The sequence below is a fragment of the Botryllus schlosseri genome, chromosome 10 (assembly GCF_051294905.1).
Source record: "Botryllus schlosseri isolate E-star chromosome 10, Bs_hap1, whole genome shotgun sequence".
Taxonomy (NCBI): Eukaryota; Metazoa; Chordata; class Ascidiacea; order Stolidobranchia; family Styelidae; genus Botryllus; species Botryllus schlosseri.
This window is the reverse complement of record NC_137245.1, coordinates 25,731,007-25,758,410: the sequence shown is the minus strand read 5'-3', so window position 1 is coordinate 25,758,410 and position 27,404 is coordinate 25,731,007. Positions and strand designations below refer to the sequence as shown.

Here is a 27,404-nt window from a genome sequence, read left to right as displayed (position 1 = left end):
GAATTCGTCCCTGTGATTATATTGGGATTTCACTCTTTCACGGCTCTACGGTTATCTTTACACTTGAATATTGCCAATGTTACTCGTAGTTTTGAATCACGCTGCAAATAACACACCATACACGGCGAAAGGCTTCGTGGCCTGGTCAGCAGAGTCCTTGACAAATCAAAGAAAGCCTCGCGCCCTATATCAGTGCTAATCGAGATAATTGCACTCGGTTTGAAAGTAGGCTACAATATATCGATTCTGTCTTTGAACTTTCAAACATCATGGCTGCTTCATGGCAACAACGCACAAAAATGTCTACTCAATCCCCACTCCAGAGAAGCATTATATATTTGGTGAAGTTGTTTTTTAGACACATTGATACATCAAATCAAATACTTTCTGGAGTAAACTAGAAAATCGAAAACGAGAATGATCAATTGATGCAGATGTGGCCTTCTCAACCAAATACTTTATTGCAGAAACACAATCGTGCTTGTGATGTCATCGTAATTCCACGGCATTGGAGAGATACTTTTGTTCTTGTCCCGTACCGGTTATTCAGCTCTGGCCTACACGTACTGATGAAAAATGAGTTCATAAAAGATTGTGCAAGATGCAGGGCTCCTCTTCTGGCAGCCCACTCTATGCAAGATTAGTCTTTCTGTTTTGGTCCGCTTCAGACATCCCCTGTAAATGTCGTTTCAGTTAGGATTTCAATCTAACTTAATAACTTTGCAGAAAAATACAGTTTTTAATGTGGTGACCCAGGCTTTTTATTGCCTTGCGTTGAGGTCACAAAACGATTGATGGAAACTTATTTCAGAGTTGCGCTATTTGACAATTGACATATATAGATAAGTCTAGCCCTATCTATAAAGACAAGGGGCATCATCACCAAGGTGATAGATACAAACTGGTTCTTTTCAGTGCGAGGAGAGGCAACTGACAGACAACCGCATTACTATTTCGACTCAAGGTCAGCGTTTGATTAAGCCATGATGCGTAATTTACCTTGTTTGATTACAAGTCGCAGATCTTATTCGCGTTTGACAGGTTGAGGCTTACTTCTGATGACGAGATCTGCGATCGTTGTGTCGCAGCATTCAGTGACGTATTGTCGCCCCGCCCAGGTAAAGGCCGATGCAAGCATTATTGCGAGTAGAAAAGTCACCAATACGAAAGCCGAAGCTAATCTCGAGGTGACAGGTGAGCCAATGACAATATGGCTGGTGGGTCTTGGCGCAGAGTGGCATCATCGCACGTACCATTTTCGTTGAATAGGCACCACCAAAAGATCAAGAATCCAGATAGAACACTGTTGCTTCGGGCATTAGGCTGAAACACCATCTGTTCATTACATCGCATTGTGCCTTGTGTACCACATTCTACAATGTACTGTACATTATGGGTGTCTTGGGCGGATGAAATTAATACAACCGCTGATCGTTATGCACTGCCGCATGGAACTCGCAGATTCAAGATAATGTACCATCAACGAACCCATATAGACAGATTTAAAAATATCGCGACAATAAACCGCGCGTTGAAAACTTGTCTAGTTGAATGAATCCGCTTAAAATCACCCTATTTTATGTTGATTGGCGATGTAATTCGATACATAGTACACGGTGTGAAGTGCCTTCCTACATTTCAAAGGAAATATAGTTAATTTCAATTTTTTTTCATCCCACCGATTTATGCATTGGTTAAGACTTACGTCAAATGCCTGGTTGTCTTGGGACACGGTGTTGACGTAATACGGCATGTCGTATTGCTCTTCGGTTGTGTTATCGACAATATTACGCGGGAAGAGATACGTCCTGATGGCCTTGTACGCGGCCACGACCGGGATCCACATCGTACAACACACGGCTAGTATCGCACTCACTGCTACAGCAACTGGGGGGTATTCCAGTGTCTCATTCGAACCCTGAAATACATTAGGAACACTTTACAAAATCGTGCTGCGCCTCATCAGGACTGGGGCTGGGCACAATGATTCGAGTACTCGAATCTGAATCGAGTATTACTTGTAATGATTCGAGTCAAGTAGTAAAATACGATTTTTTTCGAGCACTCAAAATATGCGCTCCTCGCAACGGAAAGTTAATTTACTGACGAAAATTATAGTTTTGATACTATTTTCCACTGAGGAAGCCTTGAAACCTTGATTGGCTTAGTCGCAGCATACAATACATAGTACAAAGATACGAACGTTACTGGAAATAACACATTTCCGAAGTCATGGTCATCCCAAACATTGTCAAGAAGTGTGATGAAATCGGTATGGTCAAAACATACCAAAGTATATTTAATGTGACGGAAAACAGGCATTATGTTCTTTGTGGTCGCATAAAAGGTACATATTTGAACTTGGACATAGTACATTCTGCTGTGACGTCATTATGAGTGATACTCGAATACCCGACTCGACTCGAAGCGTAAAACGTGGCTCAGAATCGAATCACCCAGGTACTCGATTTTGCCCAGTCCTAATCAGGACCTTATATATTTACTGGCTGGACTTGGGCTTAAAGTCAACGTAATATTACCAGAAGGTTGCTCAAAAATAACTTTTCTTTCAAATTATATTTGCTACTTCATAAAATTGTTACGTTGCGAAAAAAAACACTGCATGCTAATTTTGGCTCAATTCCAACCTATAGAAGCATTGATACAAGAGAAAAAAGTTTTGAATTTATTTAATAAAATAAAATAAAATTATACTGGCTACCCCATTGAATTGTTAGGTTGTCTGGAAAAACGATGCTCAACAAACTTGGCTCAATTCCAACCAGTAGAAGCGAAATTATTGAGTACAAAATTTTGTATTTGAAACCTAGTATTTACGGTGGCAAACTGACATCACCCCTAGGATTAAACCTACCATCTGCACCGGCTACTCACCGTATCAGCTTGCCACGCGTCGTAGGTATTTTCCGAGGAAAACTTTTCGTAGAGATACCCGATGAACACAGCCAGCAGCGCAAGCGGGCTGATGATAGGTATCGTGGCCCACCAGTAATATCCCAGCGCTTTCTTGAACCAGTTATCACGCTGTCCTATCATTTCCGCGACTTCCTTTTCGTATCTGCATTCAAGACAAGGCATACGTCATACTCAGAATTGGTCAACTAGATAATTCTGGTGGTCTCGGTAATGTAAATCTAATCTAATTTGTGAAAGGTCTATAAGCTCTCTTTTTATTCTAATCTAATCTCTTGTCTTCCTTCAAAAATGCGACAGGAGAAATGTATAATGCGAAACAAGCCAAGCTTGCTATATAGATATCTTAATTCACATGCTCGATTAACTCTGATTTGTCATGAACAGAGCTTGATCATTGTTGGACTATTCCGATTCGGATTGTAATTCAATTTCCAGGTTTTGGCGAATTCAGTAATTCTAAGATGCGGTCAATCACGAAGTACTTCAACTTTTCGAAGTACTACTCCAAGTATAGATTTTGCCTACCTGCACTGCTTACCATCGTGGGTTTAATTTCAGACTACTTGAAGTCTATTTCATAGTTTCCAGGTTTAGTGGAAACCAGGCCTAGAATACTTACTTTATTACTTAGAAATCGCTACTTGTAATACTTGTACTTGAGTGTAAATTAGCGGCGTTACTCCTACTTCTATTGCGCACCGATGGCGATTACTTTGACCGCCTGTTATTTATAGGCAGTTGGACTCTGATTGGGAAACTGAGATTGAAGTGAAATTGATTTTTGTCTATTATCTAATTTGAAAACGAAACTGTGTAGCTCTAATTCTAATTATAATCTAATTTGTAAAAGCTGAAAAATTTCTAGCTTTCTAGTCAACTTTACGTTCAAGTCTTCAGAATTAAAAGTCACCAACCGGTCGTATCTGAATATCCAGCCCACGGATATGAGCTCGAAAAACGCGATCACCAGCAACGGTAATCCTCCGGCGTACGTGTCGAAAACGTCGAGCCAGTACGTGCCGGATCCTTGCACGAACGTAAGCGATATCAAAAACGAAATTACGATGACGATGCCTAGATATAAAAGAAGACAATTTGTTAATAATGTCGATCAGTAAAATCCAGAGGGTGTCTGCAACGAAGCACCTCTACTTTTTCGGAATACCGAAGTAGACTTGGCCTATACTTGCAATACTTGTTGTAGTTGCTGTGTTTTTAGACTGCTTTCACTTCTACTTGGAGTCTTCGGGCAAAACTACTTACTTTGTGTAGTTTTCAGGGTTATAACTAAGTCACAGGTTTCCGAGCCACAAGTCAATTTTACTTGTATAGTTTTGACTCTAGACAAGTCGAGTCATTTTAAATTCACTATCGAGTCGAAACCGAGTCCAAGTCAGGTAGCGACGGGTCGAGTCCGAGTCATAGTGCTGAGACTCGAGCCCGAGTCCGAGTCATGGAATTCACGGGTGTTGAGAGTTAAGAACCACCGGTAAACGATATGCCTACAGAATATACTTACAGATCATGTAAAACTGTTTGATTTTCTTCGAAGCGCCCAGGTCGTAGATGGGAGTGATCAGACCTTCTATCGTCCCGAACATGGAATCAATGCCGAGGCAGAAGAGCATCAGAAACCAAAGCAAGGACCAAAATTGCGGTCCCGGCATACTGAGTATGGCGTCTGCGATTACGATGAAAGCCAAACCGGCACCGGATGCGCTCTGGATAACAGTGAGCAAGATTATTATCAGTCTGTGCGGCTCTAATTCGTCTCTGATATCTACATATGAGATTGAATTCAAACTAAGTTCAGGAAAATGATTATCATTGCATTGACAAAACACTTGTCTCGGTGAAATTAAAGTTTAGGTTTTAGGTAGCAATTGCTAGACTACCCGTAGTCCAATCCATGAAATTTATTCTGAACATTCATAAATGGATAACAGTTACATAAACATATGCAATATAAAACGATGTAGTTTTTAATCGATTGTCATAATGTAAACATCCCAAGGTCATCGGCCACAGACAACTGTACACACTACCAATCTAGTTAGTTGGCGGTCAACTATAACTACCGTTTTTTAGTAATACCAATTCTAGTTGTAGATTTTAAAAGTGAGTAGATCTACTTCTAGTTACGTATTTTTAAAAGCGAGTAGTTCTAGTTGAAGTTGCGTTTTTTGAAAAGTGAGTAATCGAGTATAGTGCTAGTTCTAGTCACGGATTTTGGAAAGTCAGTAGTTCTGGTTTTAGTTGGTATTTTGAAAAGTGAGGAGTCCTAGTTGTAATTGCGTATTTTTAAAAGTGAGTAGCTCTAGTTTTAGTTCTAGTCGCGCATTTTGATAAGTGGATAGTTTTAGCTCTAGATCTACTTGCGGATTCGAAAAGTGACTAGTTCTAGGTCTAGTTGCGACTTTTGAAAAGTGAGTAGTTCTGGAGTTCAAGTTGCGGTTGTTGAAACGTGAGTAGTTCTAGTTCCGGTTCCAAATTTGGAAAGTGGGGTGTTTTGTACAAGTCTGCATAAAAAGCCTACAATACGTGTTCATTGTCTGAATTGATCGATGCGTCCACGTTCAGAAATTCTGAATTGATATTCCCCCTAATAGACACCGTGCAGTAGGCGTAACGACCGTAACGTATCAATTCGAGTATACTCCCGTGCAAATCGAGTACAGATCGTTATGGCTCGAGTGCAGTAAGGAAATAAGCATATTATACGGAGAGTCATCCTTTCGGCACTTTCTACCGCTGAGCATAACAGTCGAATCGTAACATATGGCCACGAATGATAAGTATTTGTTCAATGTTTGAATGCTCGCTTTATAGCCAAGGCCTAGAATTTCAGCATGCGTTGGTCTGAAGCAGAGATTCATTGCCTGCGACTTCATTAGAATGCACGAGCATAGTTGAGCGCCAGCGCAGTCTCTCAGTATGACTAATTACAGGTATCGTTTCGCATAATGATATGGAATTAAGGTGGTTGTTCTACATTAATTGGCAGTGATCACGACGCCTTCCTACCTTACCATTATATCACGCGGAGTCGATGGAAATACATTATATAATCAGTATGAGCACATAGTGTTTCTCGCGCGTAAAACAGTACGACTAATTTCATGAAATTCAAAAACGTAATCAGCATAGTATATAGTCACCGTGGTGAAGCATTTAAACGAGTAGCGTCATGTCAAAAATAGGCCTTACCGTATCTAAAAATTCCTCCACGACGCATCTTGTCAAATTCAGATCTGCGACGTCGTTATCCGCCAAGAACTGGTCGTAGCTTTCGATTGTTATGCTTCCTTGCGGCAAATCCTTCGCGTCGAGAATCACTTCGATGTTTCTGACGATTTAGAAACAGAAAAACGTTTGTTGATGAGCTAATCATAGACGTAAGGTGTCTGGGATGCATACACATTACACAACTGTGCTCGTTACAATTCCAGGCGTGAAATACGTTGTGGCGGGGAGTTGTTATCAGTTTATTAAGCGTAGTAGAATGTTCTACCGGTTCAACAGCAATGGTTAGCAGATTCGAGTCGGACTTACAAATATTTTCCCTCTGATGGATGATACCGATATTTCTTTAAAAGCGTGATATCAACTCGATAAAATCGATCATTTTCGGCAGGCACGCGAGAACTCTCACTCTCTCTCACTGACGCCCACTACGGGAGAAGGCATCGCAGGCCCGAAGAAGCTTTCCGTAACCTCGTTCATCGCTCTATTCACCGCTGTCGGGTTAGTGCTTTAGTTCCGACCCGTCTACACTTTTCCGGCGATCGGTAACGTTGTTGGGGCGGAAATTATAATATGCAAAACAGTAAACCCTGTTATTTTTATCCGATCGTGACATCGCATACAACAGAACCTTCCGGTATATTTACACATTGCTACCTGGAATGAGCATACCTATACACTGTGCAGTGTGCATGGTGCTACCGCCGAGAATTGAGCCTGCAACCCAAGATGTCGCGCCGCAAGCATTGGTACGCTACGCCATCCGACCGGGGCGCAGAGCTGTTTAGATTGAATGTATCTGTACCCCCGCTTGGCGGAAGGAACTTGGTCAGAAAATCCATACAAAATAAATAAACTTCTACCGGACTTGAACCTGCAACCCCTGCAGACCAGAGCCTTCAACTTGTTAGTTAACACCGGTATATACCCTAATATTTGCATACAATTATGAGCGATAAGGTAACCCGAGATTGCCGCAAACATCTCAGCGTTCGGGCGAGGGATTTCCGTTACACGAGTGATGAAATATGATCTCTGACGCCCGCAGAAAACATTGACCAGACATTCCAGAAAAGCTAACGAACTAATAGCGCCTTACTCTGTCTCGCCATCATGTTGAAACGGAATTAAACACGGGACTCGCGTATCGTCTGCAAGCGCTTGTAAGTTGTCATTTGCGTATTCAGTAATTCTTATTCTAATCAAATTAGAAAAAAAAACTGTAGCTATAATTCTAATTCCACTAATTTGAAAATGATTACTATTCCCTACTAGTCCCACTCTACTTCCTACAACAGATTATAGCACCAGAAGTATTACGCATTGAGCCCAAACAAGCCAGCATAGTGGGCCGTGCTGAAAAGTCAGCAGCTAGGGAATCACCATAAAGAATATCGGCCTGTTGTAAATGATCATTACAGTTTTTTTAACACAAGTCCACGGATTATCTCACACCATGTTTACGCAAGCTCTCGTTCCATTCAAAGTTAGCGTTATATATAGTATTGCCTGACTACTACGCATAGTAACTATATGTTGGGTTTGAGTGTTTGACTATAACGTGGGTTGAAAACGAAGCGGACATGTTTTGCTGTCGTTTTAGTTGCTTTTATAGTTCGATAAAACAGAACAAATAAATTATTGGTTATTACCAATGCTACGAATTTTACGACGCAGATAAATATTTACTCCGTCCATGCCTACGTGAAAAGCATCTATTTTTATTCTTACATGATTTTATTTTTGCTTCGGCAACTCTTTATAGTGGACAATCAAAATTTTCCGCATACTTTTATGGACCGGAGTCATGCATATTGAATTGTAAATGAAAATCAGTCAAATGCGCCAATTCTTATGGATATATATCTCATAGATTGAGACAGGAATTGTGATACTTTATATAAAGATTGTCGTATTTGAGCCATATTCACCCATTGGAATGCATTACAAAGCACAGTCTGATTCTGAAAGCGCCATTTATCAGATTTAACCCACGCGCTTTTGTGAAAATCTGATAAATACACCTATTTGCCACCCGTGGATTTACAGTGTATAACACTAACGAAGGCCGGCAACTCCTCCAGTTGGCGGGCCTGATATGGGAAAATTAAGTACTCGGCGGACCGGATTCCTGAATAGATTAAACAATCACGTATTTACCAACCTATACAAGGAACAAATCATATTTCATGTACACTTTATGTTTAAAGCACAGACCAAAACAGTATTCAATGACTTTAATAACAATAGCTGTTGATGTCAATCACACATCTGTGGTAGATCAAAGCTGTCAACAAGTTCTTTGGACTCCCTGCACGCCAGCCGTAGAAATCCTCAGTAAAGACTGCACGTGAACATCAGACTGGAACGCAGCTTTGACTTGGTAATGTTCATGGTCGAAAATGGTTGCTCGCAAATGTATGTAGGATGTAGATCCAAACAGGACAAGTAGTTTCATGGCCATGGTTCTCAAATTGGCAAACTTGGATTCATTCAGTGAGGGATATCATTTGTAAATGTAATTTTTTTACGTAGTAAGCAAGTTGTGGGGGATTGCGACAGACTGTGGTCGCGGGTCACATTATCAGTGACACGCAAGGCTGGAAACTGTAGGTAGGCCTATGCGGGCCTCTCAAAATCCAATCACGAACCAGATGTAGAATATGCTTGTTGAACTCAATCTATTATGTTACTTTTGCGACATTCGGGGTATTTGATAACCGTTAATCAGATTAATGCGGATAAATGCAAATACCCATATCTCATGCTTACTTTGCGGTCAGAGAATGACCGCGCTACGCCGGTGAGGAGATAGGCTACGTCGACAGTCTAATCATTAACTCACTTGCTGACGCATTCCTTGTACTCAACAGTCGCTTTGAACCCCAGTACCGAGAACACAACCACGCTCGCCAGAATGCTCGTAAAAGAGTTTACGAGTGAGACGATCAGGGTGTCGCGCTCGCAATTGTTGTCCCGGGGATTGTAGCTGGAGAACGCGATCATGCCTCCGAACGCGATGCTCAGGGAGAAAAAGATTTGCGTGGCGGCCGTCAGCCAGATACTTGGATTCGCCAATTGTGAAAACTGCAAAAAGGGTGACGTTTACTGAGAGAGGCGATCCGTCATCGTTTGTACTCAAGTAGAAGTGTCATTGTACTCAATGACAAGTAGCAGTGACGATTGTCAGCGTGTGTCCAAAGTACGCCAAGTGGAAGTAGAAATGAGAGTTCTGAAAGCTACTCAATTAAGTATTCCAAATAGTAGTTTTGGTCGGAGTGTCGTGTAGGTTCGTAGGATATTGAAGGTGGCTACTTTCTAAATTGCAGTTTGCATCTTCGCGATCAATGCAAAATGTTGTTGACACTACGACTATAGGTTAACTTAAGAAAATATTTAAGTTTTCGCCCATAATTATACTCATAAAGGTAGCGTGAACCTACGTTCTACTTTACACAAAGTCGAACAGGTAAAAAGTAAACAATTCGGGTGAAAACTGTCTAGCAGAATTAAAAGTAGTCCAACAATGAAAGGTTTGAAAAGTACTCAAGTAAATTGTGTCTTAAGTTAGCAGTCAATCGAAGGATGTTTACTTCCATAATTGCAGAATGAATACATACATACATACATACATATATGACTAATGACAATGCTAATGGGTAAAATATTCTGAGATAAACCCAGTTATCGAGACACAGGGGCTATTTCACGCGGTTCTTATAATAATTTAACTCGAAACAGTGACGCAGTCGTAAACGTAAGTAGTGTTGCCTGAATCACTGTTACGCAAAAAGCGAGATTAGTCTGAAGCAGTGGTTACTCACGTTTACTAACCAGCGTAACACTTACGTTAACCTACAAGCCTTCGCGGAACCCCAATTTTTTTTTCTGAGTCACAAAAACAAAAATCGATCACATAACACCTCTACCACATTGCTATTGAATAGTCGTGCGCAAATTGAACTCTGCATCAACAACATTGTGAAAGGATGATACCATTAAAACGTGATAGTCAGAGAAAACGAAGAGATTGTAGCGAATAAATATGTGAGACGGAATTGGCATTTCAAAAGGACGGGGTTTCGATTTTGAATCACAACCCCTGCGTACGGGACCGCACCGTAGATTACTAACCTACGAATAGGTGCGCAACTCAAGTCGTCACACTTCAATACCCAGAGAAGTTTACAGCTGAGTCGGCTAAAAGCAGCAAATTGTTAGTCCTCTATAACTGGCAACCCTAGCACTCAAATTTAATAAAAACTGGTGTTAATCGAACGCTAAAGCCGCACTGATTCGAAATATCAGTTAACGTCTGGTCAGGGCAATGAAACCACTCTGAAATAGACGCCAACGCCGATTGTTCCTAACAATCGGAACAGCGCAACACAATGACCCTAACAATGACCAATTGCGGCACCGATTGTTCGGAGCAATGCCGATTTTCAGACTTTGACGGCTATTTCTGAGTGGTTCCATGGCCCTGACCAGATATTGAATTTGTATCTCCGGAATCAGTGCGACACTGGCTTTCGACGAGGGTCGCCAGCTATAGGACTACCAATTATGCTGCTTTTGGCTGGCTCAGCTGTAGACCTCTATGCTATTCAAGTGAGACAACTGAGTTACGCAATGCGCATCTATCTGTGGGTTAGTATTTATAACTACACACAAAGTGCCCCCACGGCATTCACAATTGATTGCGCCAAATTGCTTGCAACCAATAATGTCGTGTCGTTACAAATCAAGTGCATGAGTTGAGTGCATGTCTTGACATCCAAGGAACCCCTGAGACTGGTACATGGAACCCCTGGTGTTCTATGGAACACCGGTTAAGAACCGCAGGTCAAAAGTCATAAATACTTTAAGAGTAGGTAGTGAAAGCATAGGCATAATCTAATTGAGAACTACGAAAAAGTATCAGGACATCGTTCTTGACCACATCTGGTTACTGGCAATCTGACAGTCAGTGGCCTTGCATACTCACGTCAGCGGAGAAGAGGTAATTGACTCCGACCCCGGCGCCCTCCAAAGAAAGTCCCCTGCCGAGAAAGATCACCAACACGATGTACGGGAAGGTGGCGGTGAAATACACGACCTGCGGAAAAGAGATGCACAAATGATATGCCACAGAAGTGGTTCCGATCTCGGGTGTCTATTGCTTGCATTGCTTTTAAGATCTTGCAACATGGTAGCTTCTTCTTATGTGCAGGACGCAATGAAAGTGGCTATATTATGTACATATAGGAACACTATGCCCGAACTCAATCACCAACTGTCATGCTGTATTTTGAATAAACACCTCTGCAACTAAAGGTGGTCAGTAATGAGAACTTTTTGGAGTACTCAAGTAGGTTTTGCACACTTGCACTTTGTACTACTTCTACTACTACTTAACGGTCTTCAGTTTTTCAGGCAAAACTTGGTCTACAATACTGAACTTTTTTACCTAATTGGGAAACAAAACTCCGTGTAATCCTACTTCCACTTCTACTTGAACAGTATTTGGGAAAACTATTTACTTTTTTACAATTTGAATTTTGAAAATTAGAAACCTGAAAAGTAGTCAAGTAGTGGAATGGGATATATTCGGGTTTGATGGTTGGTGAACCATGCGAAATTTTATTTCATTTGGGGGGCGATTCCGTGTATTTATGGTATTTCTACTTGCGTACAAGCAATGCTACAATGTTGTGGCACTATAGATAGCTCCATGTTCCGACTGAACCATCAAGAGCTATATTTCTTACAGGACAGGGACATAAGGATAATATGAATGATTATGATCCAGTGATTCAACATCATTGAATATAGGCAGATAAATAGTATTTTTGTGTCCGAATAAATCCCCACCTTTCCAGATGAAGCAATTCCCTTGCTTATTGCAAACAGCACTATGATCCAAGCCAGAATCAGGCACCCCAGCAGATGCGGTTTGATACCGCCTCCAATGTCGATTGCAGAACTCACATCGAGTGTCTCACGGTACCAGAAGTATTGCGACGGGGAGCTCAAGCCGCATTCCGGAGTGTAACCTGTCATGTTTTCGTCCAGAGGACAGTTCTTCCATGGCAGCGGTTCCTGCGAATAGCCCAGAAATTGACTCGCTGTATAAAACAACCGGCGCTACCTAGGTTGAGTAGTGTAGGAAAGCTTGGAAAGGCCCCAGGAAAGGTAACTTTAAAAAGTAAGTCTATTGAATAATACGTATATTCATATTGAAATAAACCCCAATATTTGCGGCAGACACTCGTCAGGGTTAGCCGAATCGTAAGCAACTGGCTGGTAGTGAATTGGAAGAAAAAAACATTGTATATCAACAATCGCATTGATATAAAACGATGAATACAAAAATGAATATATTATTCAATTGTCTATTGAAGCTCTGTACCTCCAAGAGTATCTTCATAAACTACTATACTTGATAAAATTTAGACCGTATGATGCGTAATTCGGTTGCTAATAACTGTTGTGAATATATATTAAAACGAAGCTACGTGAGTGAGTAGTAGTCTTACAGGTATTCCTATGGGCGGGCATAGAGAAAACTTACTTTGCTGCACCTTCTTATCAAACTACCTGGACTATAGTTCTGTGCTTGTGTAGTACAGTCACCCTGGGGTAGCGGAAACTTTCAGGAAGAAACACTAACACAATTTTATTATTGTGGTATGTATAAGCGGGCGTAATCTACAGATTGAGTAAGATAGGGAGGAGTCATCGTGATTTCATCACTATCACGTCACTCAACCGTCAATGCGTTTCAAGGCTGGTGTTATGCGTGAGCTGATGTTATTAGCTGTTAGTTACGGCTTTATGGCGATGTAAATTTACCTGAAACGAGTTGCAGATGTACCATATGCACCATGCTATTATGGTGTTGTAGTAAACCCCGATCAAGAACGAAACCGACATGCTGCATATTCCGATACCTGTCATCAACCGTGGAGCAAAGAAATGAGGCTATGACAACCATGATAACGGATCATATTTGCTAACCTCCGACATATTTGTTAATTTTACGCCAAACCCCGATGCTACCAGCCCGAAGCAGTTGTCCGGCGGTAAGTTCCACGTACAATAACGGTATTCCTTCGATGATCAGCATGATGAAGTATGGAATCAGGAAGGCGCCTGGACATTACCATTGAAGAAACGTATTACCGTGATGCGAAGTCTAATTACGTAAAACAGGTCGGGCTGATCAGCTAAATCCTCGTTTATGGCGTTAGTCACTCCAAAACGAGGTATAGATCGTCACAACGTCTGATTAACGCAACAAGAAACGCTGAATCAGCAAACGTAAACACGAGGCGACTCCGCGGCGTGTAAAAGCTTTGGTCGATTGGTGGTAAGATAAAGGAGTACATTAGGTACAACCATGATATCTGGAATACTAAATTAAATCTACCGGACACTATTCTTCGTCGATGTCTTGGTCATGAAATACAGTTGAATCCCATTAATTTGGGCACATGATAACCCGGACAGTGAAACTGCTCGTAAAAAGCGTCAATTCGAACAATTATCCGCTCAATTCGTGCACAGATCCGCAATATATCACATAATAAACAGTACTCCGTTCGTTTTAACACAAAATGAGTGATTATGGTAAAACAATGATGATCCCTGCAGAAGCGCAAACGTATACGGTCAACCGAAGCGTTGTTTTGTGGATTTAGCCTTCAGGTAGATGATAGGCACATTGATGTACAATATCTGTTGAATCGTTTGATATTGATATATATTCAAGGAAATGTTTGCAACGGACTTTGGACGCAACCCCAACGACGTAAACAGAGAAGGCGTTGAGACCCAGGTTCATAATTTGGTTACACGCTGTAGCCCAGGACAAAAATTTACATGGTAGATACGAGGCCATATTACCTCGCGACGAAAGTAAATATCTCAACATTTGTTGACCAACGTCACTTGACACGCGCGATATTTTCGCACCGCACAACAATCGCCGTAACGTAAGGATGGATGCTGTCCACGCAGCTAACAAACCGAAAAATATTTGAGCAGAAGGCGCGATGCTTACCATATCGTTAAGTACCACTTTCTTCGATTGTTTGTAAATAAAAACTTAACAAATGATTTGAATAATAATGACAAGATCCGATAATTCACGGCTACAATTACATATAGTCGCCGGATGAATTGCTTGACAGATATATGAAAGACAAATATCAACACAAATTTTCATATTAATTGCTGGATTCGGGCTCTCTCTCTCATTGACTTTATAAGACGACGCTGAGTTCATGTGGATGTGTGTGATGAACTGACTCTCTCGTGCAGGACGATATATTTAAGTCCACTGTCTTTGCACACAATAATATACATTTGAATTTTGCTTTTGCCATCGCCGTGTTGTGACATTTGCGAGGCTTAAGATTGACATTTCATTGTACACAATATATTTGCGTTTAACTAGAAATGGGTCGTAAGTAGGGCTGGGCACAATGATTCGAGTACTCGAATCTGAATCGAGTATTAATTTTAATGATTCGAGTCGAGTAGCAAAATATGATTTTTTCGAGTACTGAAATTATAGGCTTATCGCCACTGAAAGTTAATTTATCAACGATAATTATAGTTTCGATACTAATTTTCACTGTTTAGGCCTTGAGATCTTGATTGGCCGTATCGTAGCGTACGAAACACGTAGTACAGAGCTACGAACGTTACAGGAAATAGCACATTTCTGGAAGTCATGATAATCCCACAACATTGTCACCTAGCGCAATCAAATCGGTATGGTCGAAAAAATACCAAAGTATCTTTAATGTGATGTATAACAGGCATCATATTCTTTGTGGTCGCATAACTTTGACATACTACATTCTGTTATGACGTCATAATGAGTGATACTCGATTACTCGACTCGACTCGAAGCATTTTACGTGATTCAGAATCGAATCACTCAGGTACTCGATTTTTCCCAGCCCTAGTCGTAAGTGAGTCTGCACGATTTTAAAGTGAACAAAGCACATATTGGCTACCCCTTGACCGGGACGGTAGGTTGTTGAAACGATTAGAGCTGCTGCCATGCAGCGAAGGTAGACAGTAAACACCATGACATGGACTCAGACTTGAGTCTTAACACTATGACTCTGACTCGACCCGTTACTCACTGACCAGGACTAGGACTTGACTCGGTCGTGAACTAAAAATGACTCGACTTGACTGGCGAGATAGCGTTTAGTGCAGCGGTTCCCAACCTTTTTACACCCACGCACGATTTCGAGGTTTTATGCAATGCTCGCGTACCACCTACATCAGTTACGCGTGCCGAAGGCGGCCAAAAATGTTTCCACCGTGTAGCTGCCAAAGGCATCGAAACAGAAAATAAACTGCCCATTTAAGGCGCAGTATACGATTTCTGTATAGTGGATCCATTTGGAATTCTTGTAGCCAAATATATTGAAAAGGAATTTGGTTAGGTAAGAATCCCAATGCTTTACAACTAGATCTCTTCCCCAGAGACCGTCATTAGTGGGATTGCCCACGACGGCTTCAAAAAACTCAATATCAACCCAAAATGAATTAATAACTCCCTTCGGTCGAAAGAAAAAACAGAATCTACTCGCGTACCACCTGGAAGACTTTCGCGTACCGCTAATGGTACGCGTACCGCAGGTTGGGAACCACTGGTATAGTGGTGTAATCCACAGCTCCAACAACAATAGGTTGCAGGTCGACTTCAGAATTCCTACCCAAGTGTTTGAGGTTTATCTAAGCTCCTCCTCACCATATCATCCGTGTAAGCGGTGTCATATAAAAGACTAGAAGTGGGCCGTGCCACAAGTCAGCAGCTACGGAATAAAAATGACGAAAATTGGGCTGGTGTAAATGACCTTAGCAGTCGACAAACACCATAAATATCAAAAACAAACAAGTGTCAGTCGATGGGCAGACTAGACTAATTAGAGTGAAATGCCGGTAATCTAACTCGAATTCTGATCACGTTTAAGAATTCCAATTTGTAATGATTTTTAGCTATATTTCTTATTGTAATCTGGTCTGTGAAATGCGCCTATGCTCTAATTTTAATTCTTATGTAATTTTTGGTTTCCCTGATAACACTTCCGGGGAACTGCATTGTGTGAAACGAGCCAGGCTTGCTGTGCAGACATTTGTCATTCTCTTGCTCATGGGAATGAACGATTTGTTACGAACTGAACTTGATTTAATTTCCAAGTTTCCGCGAATTCAGAATTCTAATTCTAGTTTATTTTGGAAATAAATGTGAGCTATTATTCTAATTATAATCTACATTCGGAAAAGCTGAAAATCTCTTAGCTATCGATGGGGAAAATAATTCTTTCATTGAAGTTTGTTTGCCAATTGTCATTATTGTGATGTTCAAAGCCAATACGACTAAGACAGAGGATCATTGGTGTGAGCATTTATACATAATATCCGTATTTATATCTTGATTATTATTATTAATATGGTTAAAAGTGGTAGTGGCGCTTATCTCTCTTAAGGGTCTGGTGCACCACGGTCTGTAATTACCTCCTGGTAATATCTTGATAGGCCTGATGGTCAGGACAGAGGACACATATGTGTGAACATTAGACAATGTCGGCCATAATACACGCTGAAGAAATTAATCATACCTCCGCCATTCTTCTGAAGGATGTATGGAAATCTCCATATGTTGCCAAGGCCGACGGCGAACCCAACACACGTTAGCAAGAACTGGGCCTTGTTGTCCCACTGCGGTCTTTCATCGTCTGCCTTTTCCGGCATAATTCTCTCCACGATAAATATTCCCGACGAAATTTCACGCCAAACAATCCAGCAATTTCCGGGGATATATATATTATCTGGAAGTATACCTGAAAGCTAATAGCTAACGTTGAAACATCAGCCAGACTTCGCCTTCGTACAATATTTATGTTTAAGTCTTTGAGAATTAACCTGCGATGAATTAAGCCTACATGAAACTGGTCGCTGAAAACTAACGTGTACACTGTACAGCATTGAGTCTTGAGTATAACCATACAACCCGATCGCCAGGCCCCGAGACATCGAATAACATTAGGTTGATTGCATCTGTCGGTAGTTAGAAGACCGACATTGCTTCCTGTGGTTCTGAGGAGCAATAACCGATTCTGCTGAGGCTTGGTGCAAAGTGCGAGAGAATCAAAGTGATGCAACAGAACTTCGGGTCATCACACGCAGTAGAACCATAAAGCCTGGTTCACTATTCAGAATCCATCTCTTTATATTTATATACAACCGTTTTATTTGCTTGTGAGCTAGCTATGGCCACTGCAAATATGCGGCTTTGGGAACAAAAGTTCATATATTCGAACGCCACTGACACATCCATTGTCAGTATGTTTGCTGTGAGAGACAAGTACCATTCTGATGCAAGCAACATGAAGAAATAGAAGCCTTTTGATCGATGTGAGCACGTCAGTACCTCACGAAGGCTCATAAAAGGTAGAAGTAGGTAACAGAGCAGTAGAGAACTTCGGGGATACGCAGATGGCTCAAACCGGGGCATGAAAACTGTAAATATTCTATTCTTAATATGGAGCAATATTAGTAGACCCTCTTTTCCGATGTATTTCCGTGATCATATACATTCGTACTACAACACTACTGGATATCACCGAAACCCTTTGACGAGTCAACTTTTAAAGAATGTGGTCTTTGCCTTAAAATATTTTAGTTAATTCTATCAAGTTTCATATTCAATCGAACCTGCAAATAAAACGACATGTAATCAAGGTATTCAGAGGAATAAGTCTATTTGTGAATTTCCTATCATACTGTTTATATCTGAAACAATTTTCCTATTTCAACACAGTCTCCCGTTTGAACTTTTTCACATAATAGGCTCGCCCGATGGTCTCTAGCATGATCAACAAACATCACTTTGGAACATGCTATCAACGAAACAAAGATATTTCCTAGTTAAAACAGATACTGGACAATATTCGCCAATATAGGCATTGTGCTTTCTCGACATTTTGTTTATATAGTCTTCCGCGCATGATAAAACGGGTTATCAGCACACCAACGTAATACATTGACTATTTCCTGTTACAAATCCTTGACAATAGCAAGTATTTCATTCACCAACGCGATTTCTGCGCAATCGCCGATGATAGTATGTATTCTAACGGGGTATGCTCTTTTATCCATGCATAAGAACACAATATTTCTCTCTCCGCAGTATATATCTAAATTCGAGTACAATAAATAACAAGGTCATGTCACGCTGTTTATTACGGATTTTCTGACTACGGCGTGACGCACGATGTGTTGTCAATTTTGGTCAGCGAGCACGACCTATCACAAGACGTAACCCCACATAACTGCGTACGGAGAAAATTTGTCTTCAGTGAGGTTAATTACAGTTGGTTAAATCCTCCGTCTTATCTCATACTCCAAAATGTATTGTATATATTTATACAAAGTGGCTTCTCAAATTATTAGCGTTAATACACTGTTATTGTTTAGTGTGCATGGCAGTAGTAAATGATAAGTACCCGTAAGTGACTGCAAACCCGATAACTATAGAGATAAACGCAGAAATCAGTACTTAAGCGCTATCTATTTTGAAGGCTTGCCAATTGGTTATAGGTAGGGCTGGGCACAATAATTCGAGTACTCGAATCTGAATCGAGTATTAATTTTAATAATTTGAGTCGAGTAGTAAAATACGATTTTTTCGAGTACTGAAATTATGCGCTCCTCGCCACTGAAAGTTAATTTATCCACGAGAATTATAGTTTTGATACTATTTTCACTGTTGAATCTTTCAAACCTTGATTTGCGGTATTGTAGCATACGAAACATACAGTTCAAAGCTACGAAGGTTACTGGACGTAGCACATTTCCGAAGTCATGATTATCCCACAACATTGTCACGACGTTGAATGAAATCGGCACGGTCGAAAAAAATACCGAATTATCTTTTATGTGATGGATAACAAACATTTTATTCTTTGTGGAGGCATAAACGGTACATATTTGAACATGGACTTATTTCATTCTGTTATGTCGTCATAATGAGTGATACTCGATTACTCGACTCTCAGCATATTACCTGATTCAGAATCGAATCACTCAGGTACTCGATTTTGCGCAGCCCAAGTTATAGGGTTAGGGTTTTGTCACTTGACACGAACGGATGCACACTTGTGCACTGTGCATGTGCAGTTACGCCATAGCCTATCGACGGTCCCCCCACGAGCTCACCATCACCAACACAATTGCCAATGTGCCGTGCTGGATCGTAGTATCAGACCTGTTTGGTTTCTAAGAATTTATTAGTGGTCGATGCAGTACCCTACGTTGCTCAAGTTCATCAAGAATCTTCGGAATCTTAACTAGAGATGAAGTTGATATATACAGAATGGGTCCGTGCTGCAGACTGCATCGAGCTTTTTATTTGTAGATTTTGGAAAACGACAGTGTTGGGATCAAGTCACTGCCTTCGAGTCACGAATCATCTCGAGTCATGGCACATTTTGACTCGAGTCAAGTCAAGTCAATCGATTTTCGAAGGTGACTCGAATCAAGTCAAGTCACTCGTTTTTTGGAGGTGACTCGAGTCAAGTCAAGTCAAGTCACGAGTCAAGTCACAATTCAAGTCAAATTGAATTTTCGAAGTATGAGTGATGATTCAAAGTCATTCCTTTTTGCTGGATGTGTGAAAAACAGATTAATAGGCCATTTATCTTGAATTAAACAACGAATATAAAGTTAAATATGCATGTAAAAAGACGCTATATTTCTCACGCAGACGTAGACGATCGAATACGAAGCCGCGAGAAGTTGAAACATATTGATATGGTACAATACACTACCTATCTCCACGCCCGTTAGAATATAACGTAAGAGAGTAGATGGTCGGAAATATTTTTACCGGCCAACAGTCACAACGAGAAAAGAGAGGCTCGCATCTTCAATTTTCACTCACGTAAGTCCAAGAACCGGAGATCACCTGTTTCACTTCGAATGTCGGAATTGTCGGCAAATCTGTTTGCCATAATACCATTTAGAGACGAAGCTGAATCAGACACACGCTGACAAGTGCGCGACTATGCGAAATCCCCGCCCGAAGTCACAGCGGGGTGCATCATAATGACCTACTTGTGAGTTGTCGCTGAGGTCAACGGCAGTGTCGCTTTCTCGTGCGGTGAGGAATCATCAAAACAAACTGATCAGAAATCCCCTAGTTTACGAGGGATATCTGGCGCGTTCAACAGGAATATTCTCACTAACTTTACGGCGGTCAAGCACCGTGACGTACTTAGAATTAGATCATCAGGTAGGCTTTACTTGGGGTGAAGAATTATATTATCACACTGCAATGAACATTAGAAAGGACGTACGTCAGTAAATAACACTGAATCAACAATATAGCATGCTGACGCCTGCCTCCAAAACGTGGACGGAGTGTAATCATAGACTAGTTGAGCTGAGTGACCTCTATCGTTTCTATCCTATACCTAGGGTTGCCATCTTTTGGAATTGGGAAATGACTAGGGATGGTGTGAACGTGAGGTTCACGTTCGCGTTCTGTGTGTGAACCTCGGAAATTTAGAGGTTCACGTTCACAACAGAACCTTGGTAGGTTCTGCACTGTGAACCTTCTTCATATATTACAATTATAATATTATAAAATCTTTGGTTCAAATTTATTGCATTTCAACTGCGGGCCACTCTATGCATGGCGCCGGTAGCATTAAAAATCAACACTAAACAATCTCAAAAATTTGCTCGAAATATCCAGCTTTCCGTTTGTGAATATTTCGTTGTGAGCTTGACCCGCACTCACACAACATGAAGAGCGAAATACACTACATGTAGGTAGTCAGCGAATAATTCTTACTGCACCAATCAAAGAAATTGCTATCGTTGTCTGATGTAAAAAAATCTAGCAGGCGTACGGGGTCAATCTTGATTTCATATGTTATTGTATCATAAAAACCAAATCTGTGCGATGGGGGTGTCGGCTACTTCTGATTAACTTGTTAATGTAATAATATCGGTATCGGTTAAACACTCTGCTCAATATCAACGTAGCAATACTCAGACGCAGAATACATTGTCCGGTCTGGCCTATACCGTAAGCTTATATTCCCTTGCAAGTCCTCGTCGAAATTGTTGGCAAAGTAACGGAAGATATTGATTATACTTCAGGATTGTGGCATTATGTGGCCCAAGTCGTCGCTAGGTATAGTATGGTATAGATAGGCTAATGTAGGGTTGGAATTAGCAATATGACGTCACGTGACGTCATGAAGTTCACGTTCGTGTTCACACAGAACCTTTCGAAAAGGTTCGCGTTCACACGAACCTGAACCTTTCAGAGGTTCACACCATCCCTAGAAATGAGGATACTTTTTCAAAATTTTCAGATTTACAATACTGGAGTAAAATTCGGAGAAAATTATAAATTTCCGGCGCAATTTTGGTCGGTTGACTAAAAAAAGGTCAACTTTCCGGCTCAACTCCCGAAATACAGTTTTTCTTTCACATTTTCCGTTGATTGACTAAAAATAATAAAAAAGTCGTCGCTCACGTTCGAACCATGAACTGTTTAGCGTCATTTCTGCCCACTTTCACTCGAATCTGTCCATCAAGCTGTAAAGGAGGACGAATTGCCAAAAAAGAGGACATTTAGGCGTCCCGGCCCGTGGGTGAGGGTACCTGATTTTGTTGCCGGCCAATCGAAGATCGCCACGTCATCCTAATTGCCACGCTCATTTTCATACCCTCAATTGCCAAACCCATTTTCATACCCCAAGGTTACATATTCTAAAAGTGACCTAATTTCACGCGATCAACAATGTATGATTTTTTTGGTCTCTTGCAGACTATATATTAGGGTTACCATACGTCCTCTTTTTTGACTTTTTTGAAAGTGTCCTCGGAGGACGCCCTTTTGTCCTCTTGTTTGAGATTTTGTCCTCTTTTTTGAAAATTTAGGTCAGATTTAGAGCAAATTGCGAGTGATATGCCGTAAATTAGGACAGAAGTGACGCTTCGGCGGGTATTTCGGAGTGAAAAACGGTGATTTTAGCTCTGGGCGGAAAGATGACCTTTTTTTTTTAGTCATCCACCTAGCAATGCGGAAAGAAAAACGGTATTTTGAGCCCTGAGCGGAAAAGATGACCTTTTTTTTCAGTCAACCGATCACGAAGTGGGAAAAATTCACCGGTTTTTGAGAATTCTTCTCCGGTTTTGCAAGCCTCAAATTTCTGAAAAGTGTCCTCTTTTTAGATTTCCAAAATATGGTAAGCCTACTATGTATGTTCACGAAGATGGTGGTACTAGTGGTAGCGCATGGATAAATGCATTAGACCAGTGCTTTTCAACCTTTTTGAGCTTCATTCGCACTTTTTTTGTAAAATAAATTTCATTCGCACAAACTAACCGAATATTGTTATACAAAAGAAGATGAAAATACAAAATTTATTTGCTCAGATGTTCAACAAATTGGCTACTATCTATCTTAAGCTGTTAAGTGTCTCATTAAATAGGCTACTATTTTCGGTCGTTTTGATTTCAACCATTTCACTAAAACCCTTCTACTAGTGCTTGGGTAACCAGGTCTTGAAGTCTTTTCTGCACTCCTATCCAACATACAGCTTATTTTTCACGAGTGAAAAATAGTTGCTGGACAAAATTTTGAGAGCTGACAAAAAGGTCTAGGAGGCTCCAGTTTGTCGGAAGTGTGAATAACTCACCTGTTTGTGTTGAGGCTTTTGCCTTATGTCTTGGAATATAAGGTCCAAAAGATTAAGGAAAGTAGGCACATTAGAGCTCGCTACCTTATTATACGTTGCTCCAATTTTTTCGATTTCCCATTTTCCGTCTCGAGAGTATGTGGTAAGAGCAAATAAACTCACGATACTGTGTGTTCTGCTCTCTAGCTCAATCTAACTTGAGAGTTCATGACAGTTTAATAACGTTGAAGCAGTTTTTTTAGACTACCACGAAAATCTGAGTTTTATGACATCTCGCGACCCGAGCCTCACCCATAAAAAGGAATTCATATTTAATATTACAGTAGTATGCTATGATGTGACGGACATGCATGACATACAGAACGCGCACGCAACAATTCTATCCAACACAGCTCTACAAAATATGTCTGACGCACGCGATTTCAAATTATGGTGAATTAAATTCCTTTGCGTGTGGCAGTTGTACTACTGTCTACCTACTCAGGTTGCAAGAACGGGACTATTCCGTGCTGACAATGGAGCATATTCATATCGAATGAATTGGCCATCCAGTATAGGTCATTTTTGGCCACGATTTTGTCGACGCTTATGTTTTGGCACCGCATTTTATCAGCCGTCCGTTGACCAAAACTTTCCGTCTTCATGTGACCCGACGCAGAAGGGGTTGGCCTCGAAATGAATGAGTCGCATGGACGTGAACTCGCTCGTTGCACATCCCTAGTCCCTACAGTAGTTCATCCGAACGGTATTCGACCATGTTTTCCAGAGAAACTAGTCATGATGATAAAGCTTATTAGCTCCAGTACCCAACACCGTGACCCTAGATTTGTAAAAGATATCGCAGGATTTTTGCAATAAATTCTACAAATATTACATACATATTAACAGATAGCTCTGGCACCGTGTCGACCCAAAATTATATCTTTTGCAGTCCATACTTTAATAACCCTTGAAGAGGTAAGATTTGCGTTACAGTGACCTGCAAATGGGAGTCTGTGATGATAGTATTTACTACTAACCTCGTGCCTCGCACTAATCGAACAGGTAGTACGGAGGTATGATGATTGTTTAGCGAAAGTAAGCAGAAAGTCAATTTAACGTCATTTTCCCAGCCTGTAGCAGGCTCAGACGGGCTGATATACTGTAAGTCTGCCACTACACAGCTTCCAAACCAAGCTTTTGGCTACGTAATAATCAGGGTTGTAATGACTCGAGTCATGACTCGACTCGAGTCAGACTCGAGTCACGATTTTTTTATGACTCGACTTGACTCGAGTCATTTTCTTGAAATGGGAAAATGACTCGACTCGACTCGAGTCAATATTTGGATTGACTCGACTTGTACTCGAGTCATTACGAATGACTCGACCCAAGTCATTGACTCGGCTTATTTTATATGACTTGAAGATGAAGAAATTTGCGAATCATAATGGCTAGATCAACGCATCCGACGAATTCTGCCGACATCGCTATTTGTCACCACTGCTTTCGCTGCACTTGTCTGATATATCAGATATGCCGCCGTAAAAACAACAGAAAATGATACATAGTAGCAATGCATTGTACAAAATCGTCCAGTGATGAAGAGGTAATAGATACTCCGCAATTAAAGTACTCAAGACTTTTCAATTATACAAGCAAACAATTGAATCAAAGTTCAATTAGAGCCAATGAAATGACTCAGATGGTGAAGAGACTGATAAGCTCATGTGTAGATTTGAAGGCGATGATTCTTTGCATTTTTGGGCGACTAGAAAGAATGAGTATTCAATGCTCTTCAGTGTGGTTCAAAAATGCTTGTCAATTCCTGCATCTAGTGCACTAGTGGAACGTGTATTCAGTAGATGTGGATTCATTCTACGGCCATGCCGCTTTAACATATTTGAGGATCTCCTTTCCACATTAGTATTTTTGAGGTGTAACTCATTGATTTGATCTGCTGTCTGTGAAAACCCACAATGCCCTTCGTCCATTTGACGTTTTGTTAGGTATGTGCATTGTGCACGTGAGTAATAATGAATGGCTAATGTTGTGTGATGTTTGTACAATATGGCTGTTCTAAAATAAATTCTTTTTTATTTTACTGGGTGGTTACATGATAAAATTGTTATGTTGCATAAAAGGAACACTGAATCTGGCTTAATTTGAAAAAAGTGGAATCAATGATCTGAGAGGAGAATATTCTGGATTTGAAAATAAATGGAGTATTTTAGTGAGAAATTCTTCCATATAATATAATTACATAGTAGTAAGCCGACTATTTTTTCATATCCAAAACATTCTACTCTAATAACTTCACTTTTTCTAGTTGGAATTGAGTAAAATTTGCTATGAATCATATTTTTACACAATGTAACAATATCATGAGATAGCCGGTAAAATTCGAAAATCTCTATTTGTAATTAGTCTAAAATTTTCTTTCATAGTATTGCTTTCTACTGGTTGGAATTGAGCCAAATTTGATTTTTAGGCAATCTAGCAATTTTAAGAAGTAGCCAGAAAATTTGAAAAAATGTTTTTGAACAGCCCCATTGTACAATTATTTCTCCAATGCTGTAACTGCGATGTAGTCGGTAATGTAATTGGGAAAACCTTTAGTATAATCAAAAGGTATCTGTTCTGTTGTCACTGCACAATGCACATAGTTGCATGCACGCTTTTACAGCATGCTGGCCTGTTGTAAATACCTCTACATAAACATGCATCTATTGATTCTCTATCAACTAGTATCTTGACGTGAATTTGTTGGTTCTCTATCAGATAGTATGTAGACGTGAATTCGTTGGTTCTCTATCAGCTATTCGTGAGCTATCGTCGATGTGTTCATAATAAAAACTGAATGCTTGTATTGGTGATGTATCAGACTGACAAGAGAGATATTTGATTTTAAGTTCTAAGATTAGTAAAGTTATCTTTAGCATCGGTAAATGAGGCCAGGACCTGTCCGTTATCTGCCTAAATAAACACGTGCCAAGACTCTGATAGGGACAAAATGAGCATGTTTCGCAAACAGGGAATTCGATATCACCCAAGCAGGATTGAAAACATGAGTTGAACATGACTTCAATACTGTGACTTGGACTCGACTCGAGTCATAACACCATGACTCGGACTTGACCCTTTAAACGGTGACTTGGACTCGGACTCGAGTCTGTGATGAATTGAAAATGACTCGACTCGACTCGAGTCAAAACCACAAAAGTATGATTGACTCGTGACTCGGAACCATGTGACTTGGTTACAACCCTGGTAATAATTATAGTTCGCAAATATTAATTCACTACGGCTACGGCTTGTGAGAAGTACGGCTAGTGGTGCGTCGTAAATTAAACAAGTTTTTACAATAGGCCTTTTGCAGGACTTCGATCACGTGACTAGATACGCATAGCAACAACAAATTGGTTAGCAAGCTACTTTCTCGCGCACCTGCTTCAGTGCTAAATATCGCATAGTGTACTGTTGATTTCTGGTTGTAAACGTTTCGGAAATTTGTTGTAGAAGTCATCAGAGATTCACCTATGCTAGATGTCAATCCTGTGCAAAGCATTTAGAATGATATCGTCAGAATTACGCAGAAATCCATCGGTAACGTAGTCGTATTACGGTACTCAACTCTGATCATTTGTACTTAAATTTATGCATTTGAAGTAAAGCAATTGGCTTATATTCTGGTAAGAGTATTTGTTAGCTCAAGCAGTACTATTTGTCTGTTGTGGAGCCTGATTTTGGATGGAAGATATGGCTGAAGCAGCCGGGGCCCGCAAGGATCAGGATATACTGTCTGCTGGTTTGGGTGCTGTCGTGCTGCTATAAAACAAATGAACACATCGGAAGTATCTTTTGGGAGAACCTGCCGTCAAGACTAAGCAAATCAGAGCACTTTATTGTTGCCTTATACAATGCCAATTTTATTACCACTACTTCGCAACTGCGATTGAAGTGGATTTGGCAAATCACACTCGATTTTGATAAATAGTTGATGTCACATATGTGCGATATTTAGCGAACTAAGGGAAGTAACTATCATATAACTCTTAGAGCAGCTCAAACGCAGTGACAAGATCGGTCATCCTATACCCAGACGTGGTCAACGTGTTCATTGTTGGGAACCGAGTAGAAGTAATGCCTTAATTTATACCCCAGTACAAGTAGCACTAATTACTTCCAGGACATGTCCAAAGTACTTCAAGTGGAAGTAGAAATGAATTTCTGAAAAGCGGTCAAGAAATTCGTTACATGAAGTAGATTTGGTTGAGGGTCACTTAGTTGTAGAAATTGATGCCATGTGACAACTGTAAACATTGCATGTTGCATCTTCTTGATCAACGCAAAAGGGTGATGACACCACAAATAAGTGCAATTTTCAAAAATTAATTTAGTTACCGTGGTACTGGGGCTATTTTGCCCAGTTGTTATGACAACCTCGCGCTTGAAGGGGATGCAATCATGCGCCAAAGCTACTTTCTAGTTGACAAAATCCCAAACCTGACTAAAAAG

General features: G+C 40.6%; 1 protein-coding gene across 1 annotated transcript; it reads right to left on the bottom strand.

Moving 5' to 3' along the window:
- Positions 1–302: 302 nt before the first annotated feature.
- On the bottom strand, positions 303–17,075 carry LOC145448201 (sodium-dependent neutral amino acid transporter B(0)AT3-like). The gene is made up of 12 exons (XM_080326553.1): positions 16,809–17,075; positions 13,180–13,314; positions 13,015–13,112; positions 12,034–12,261; positions 11,168–11,278; positions 9,026–9,267; positions 6,145–6,283; positions 4,457–4,658; positions 3,852–4,011; positions 2,896–3,079; positions 1,706–1,918; positions 303–675 (listed from the first exon to the last, which is right to left on the bottom strand). The coding sequence occupies exons 1-12, from the start codon at positions 16,939–16,941 to the stop codon at positions 631–633; spliced, it is 1,890 nt and encodes a 629-aa protein (XP_080182679.1). The 5' UTR covers positions 16,942–17,075; the 3' UTR covers positions 303–630.
- Between the last annotated feature and the right edge of the window lie 10,329 nt (positions 17,076–27,404).

Excerpts from the sequence above, each read along its gene's own strand:
- LOC145448201 (XM_080326553.1), bottom strand. The coding sequence starts at position 16,941 with ATGCCGGAAAAGGCAGACGATGAAAGACCGCAGTGGGACAACAAGGCC. Across the intron at positions 12,262-13,014 it reads ACATCTGCAACTCGTTTCAG|GAACCGCTGCCATGGAAGAA; the intron begins GTAAATTTACAT and ends GGCTATTCGCAG. Across the intron at positions 11,279-12,033 it reads GAATTGCTTCATCTGGAAAG|GTCGTGTATTTCACCGCCAC; the intron begins GTGGGGATTTAT and ends TCTTTTCCGCAG.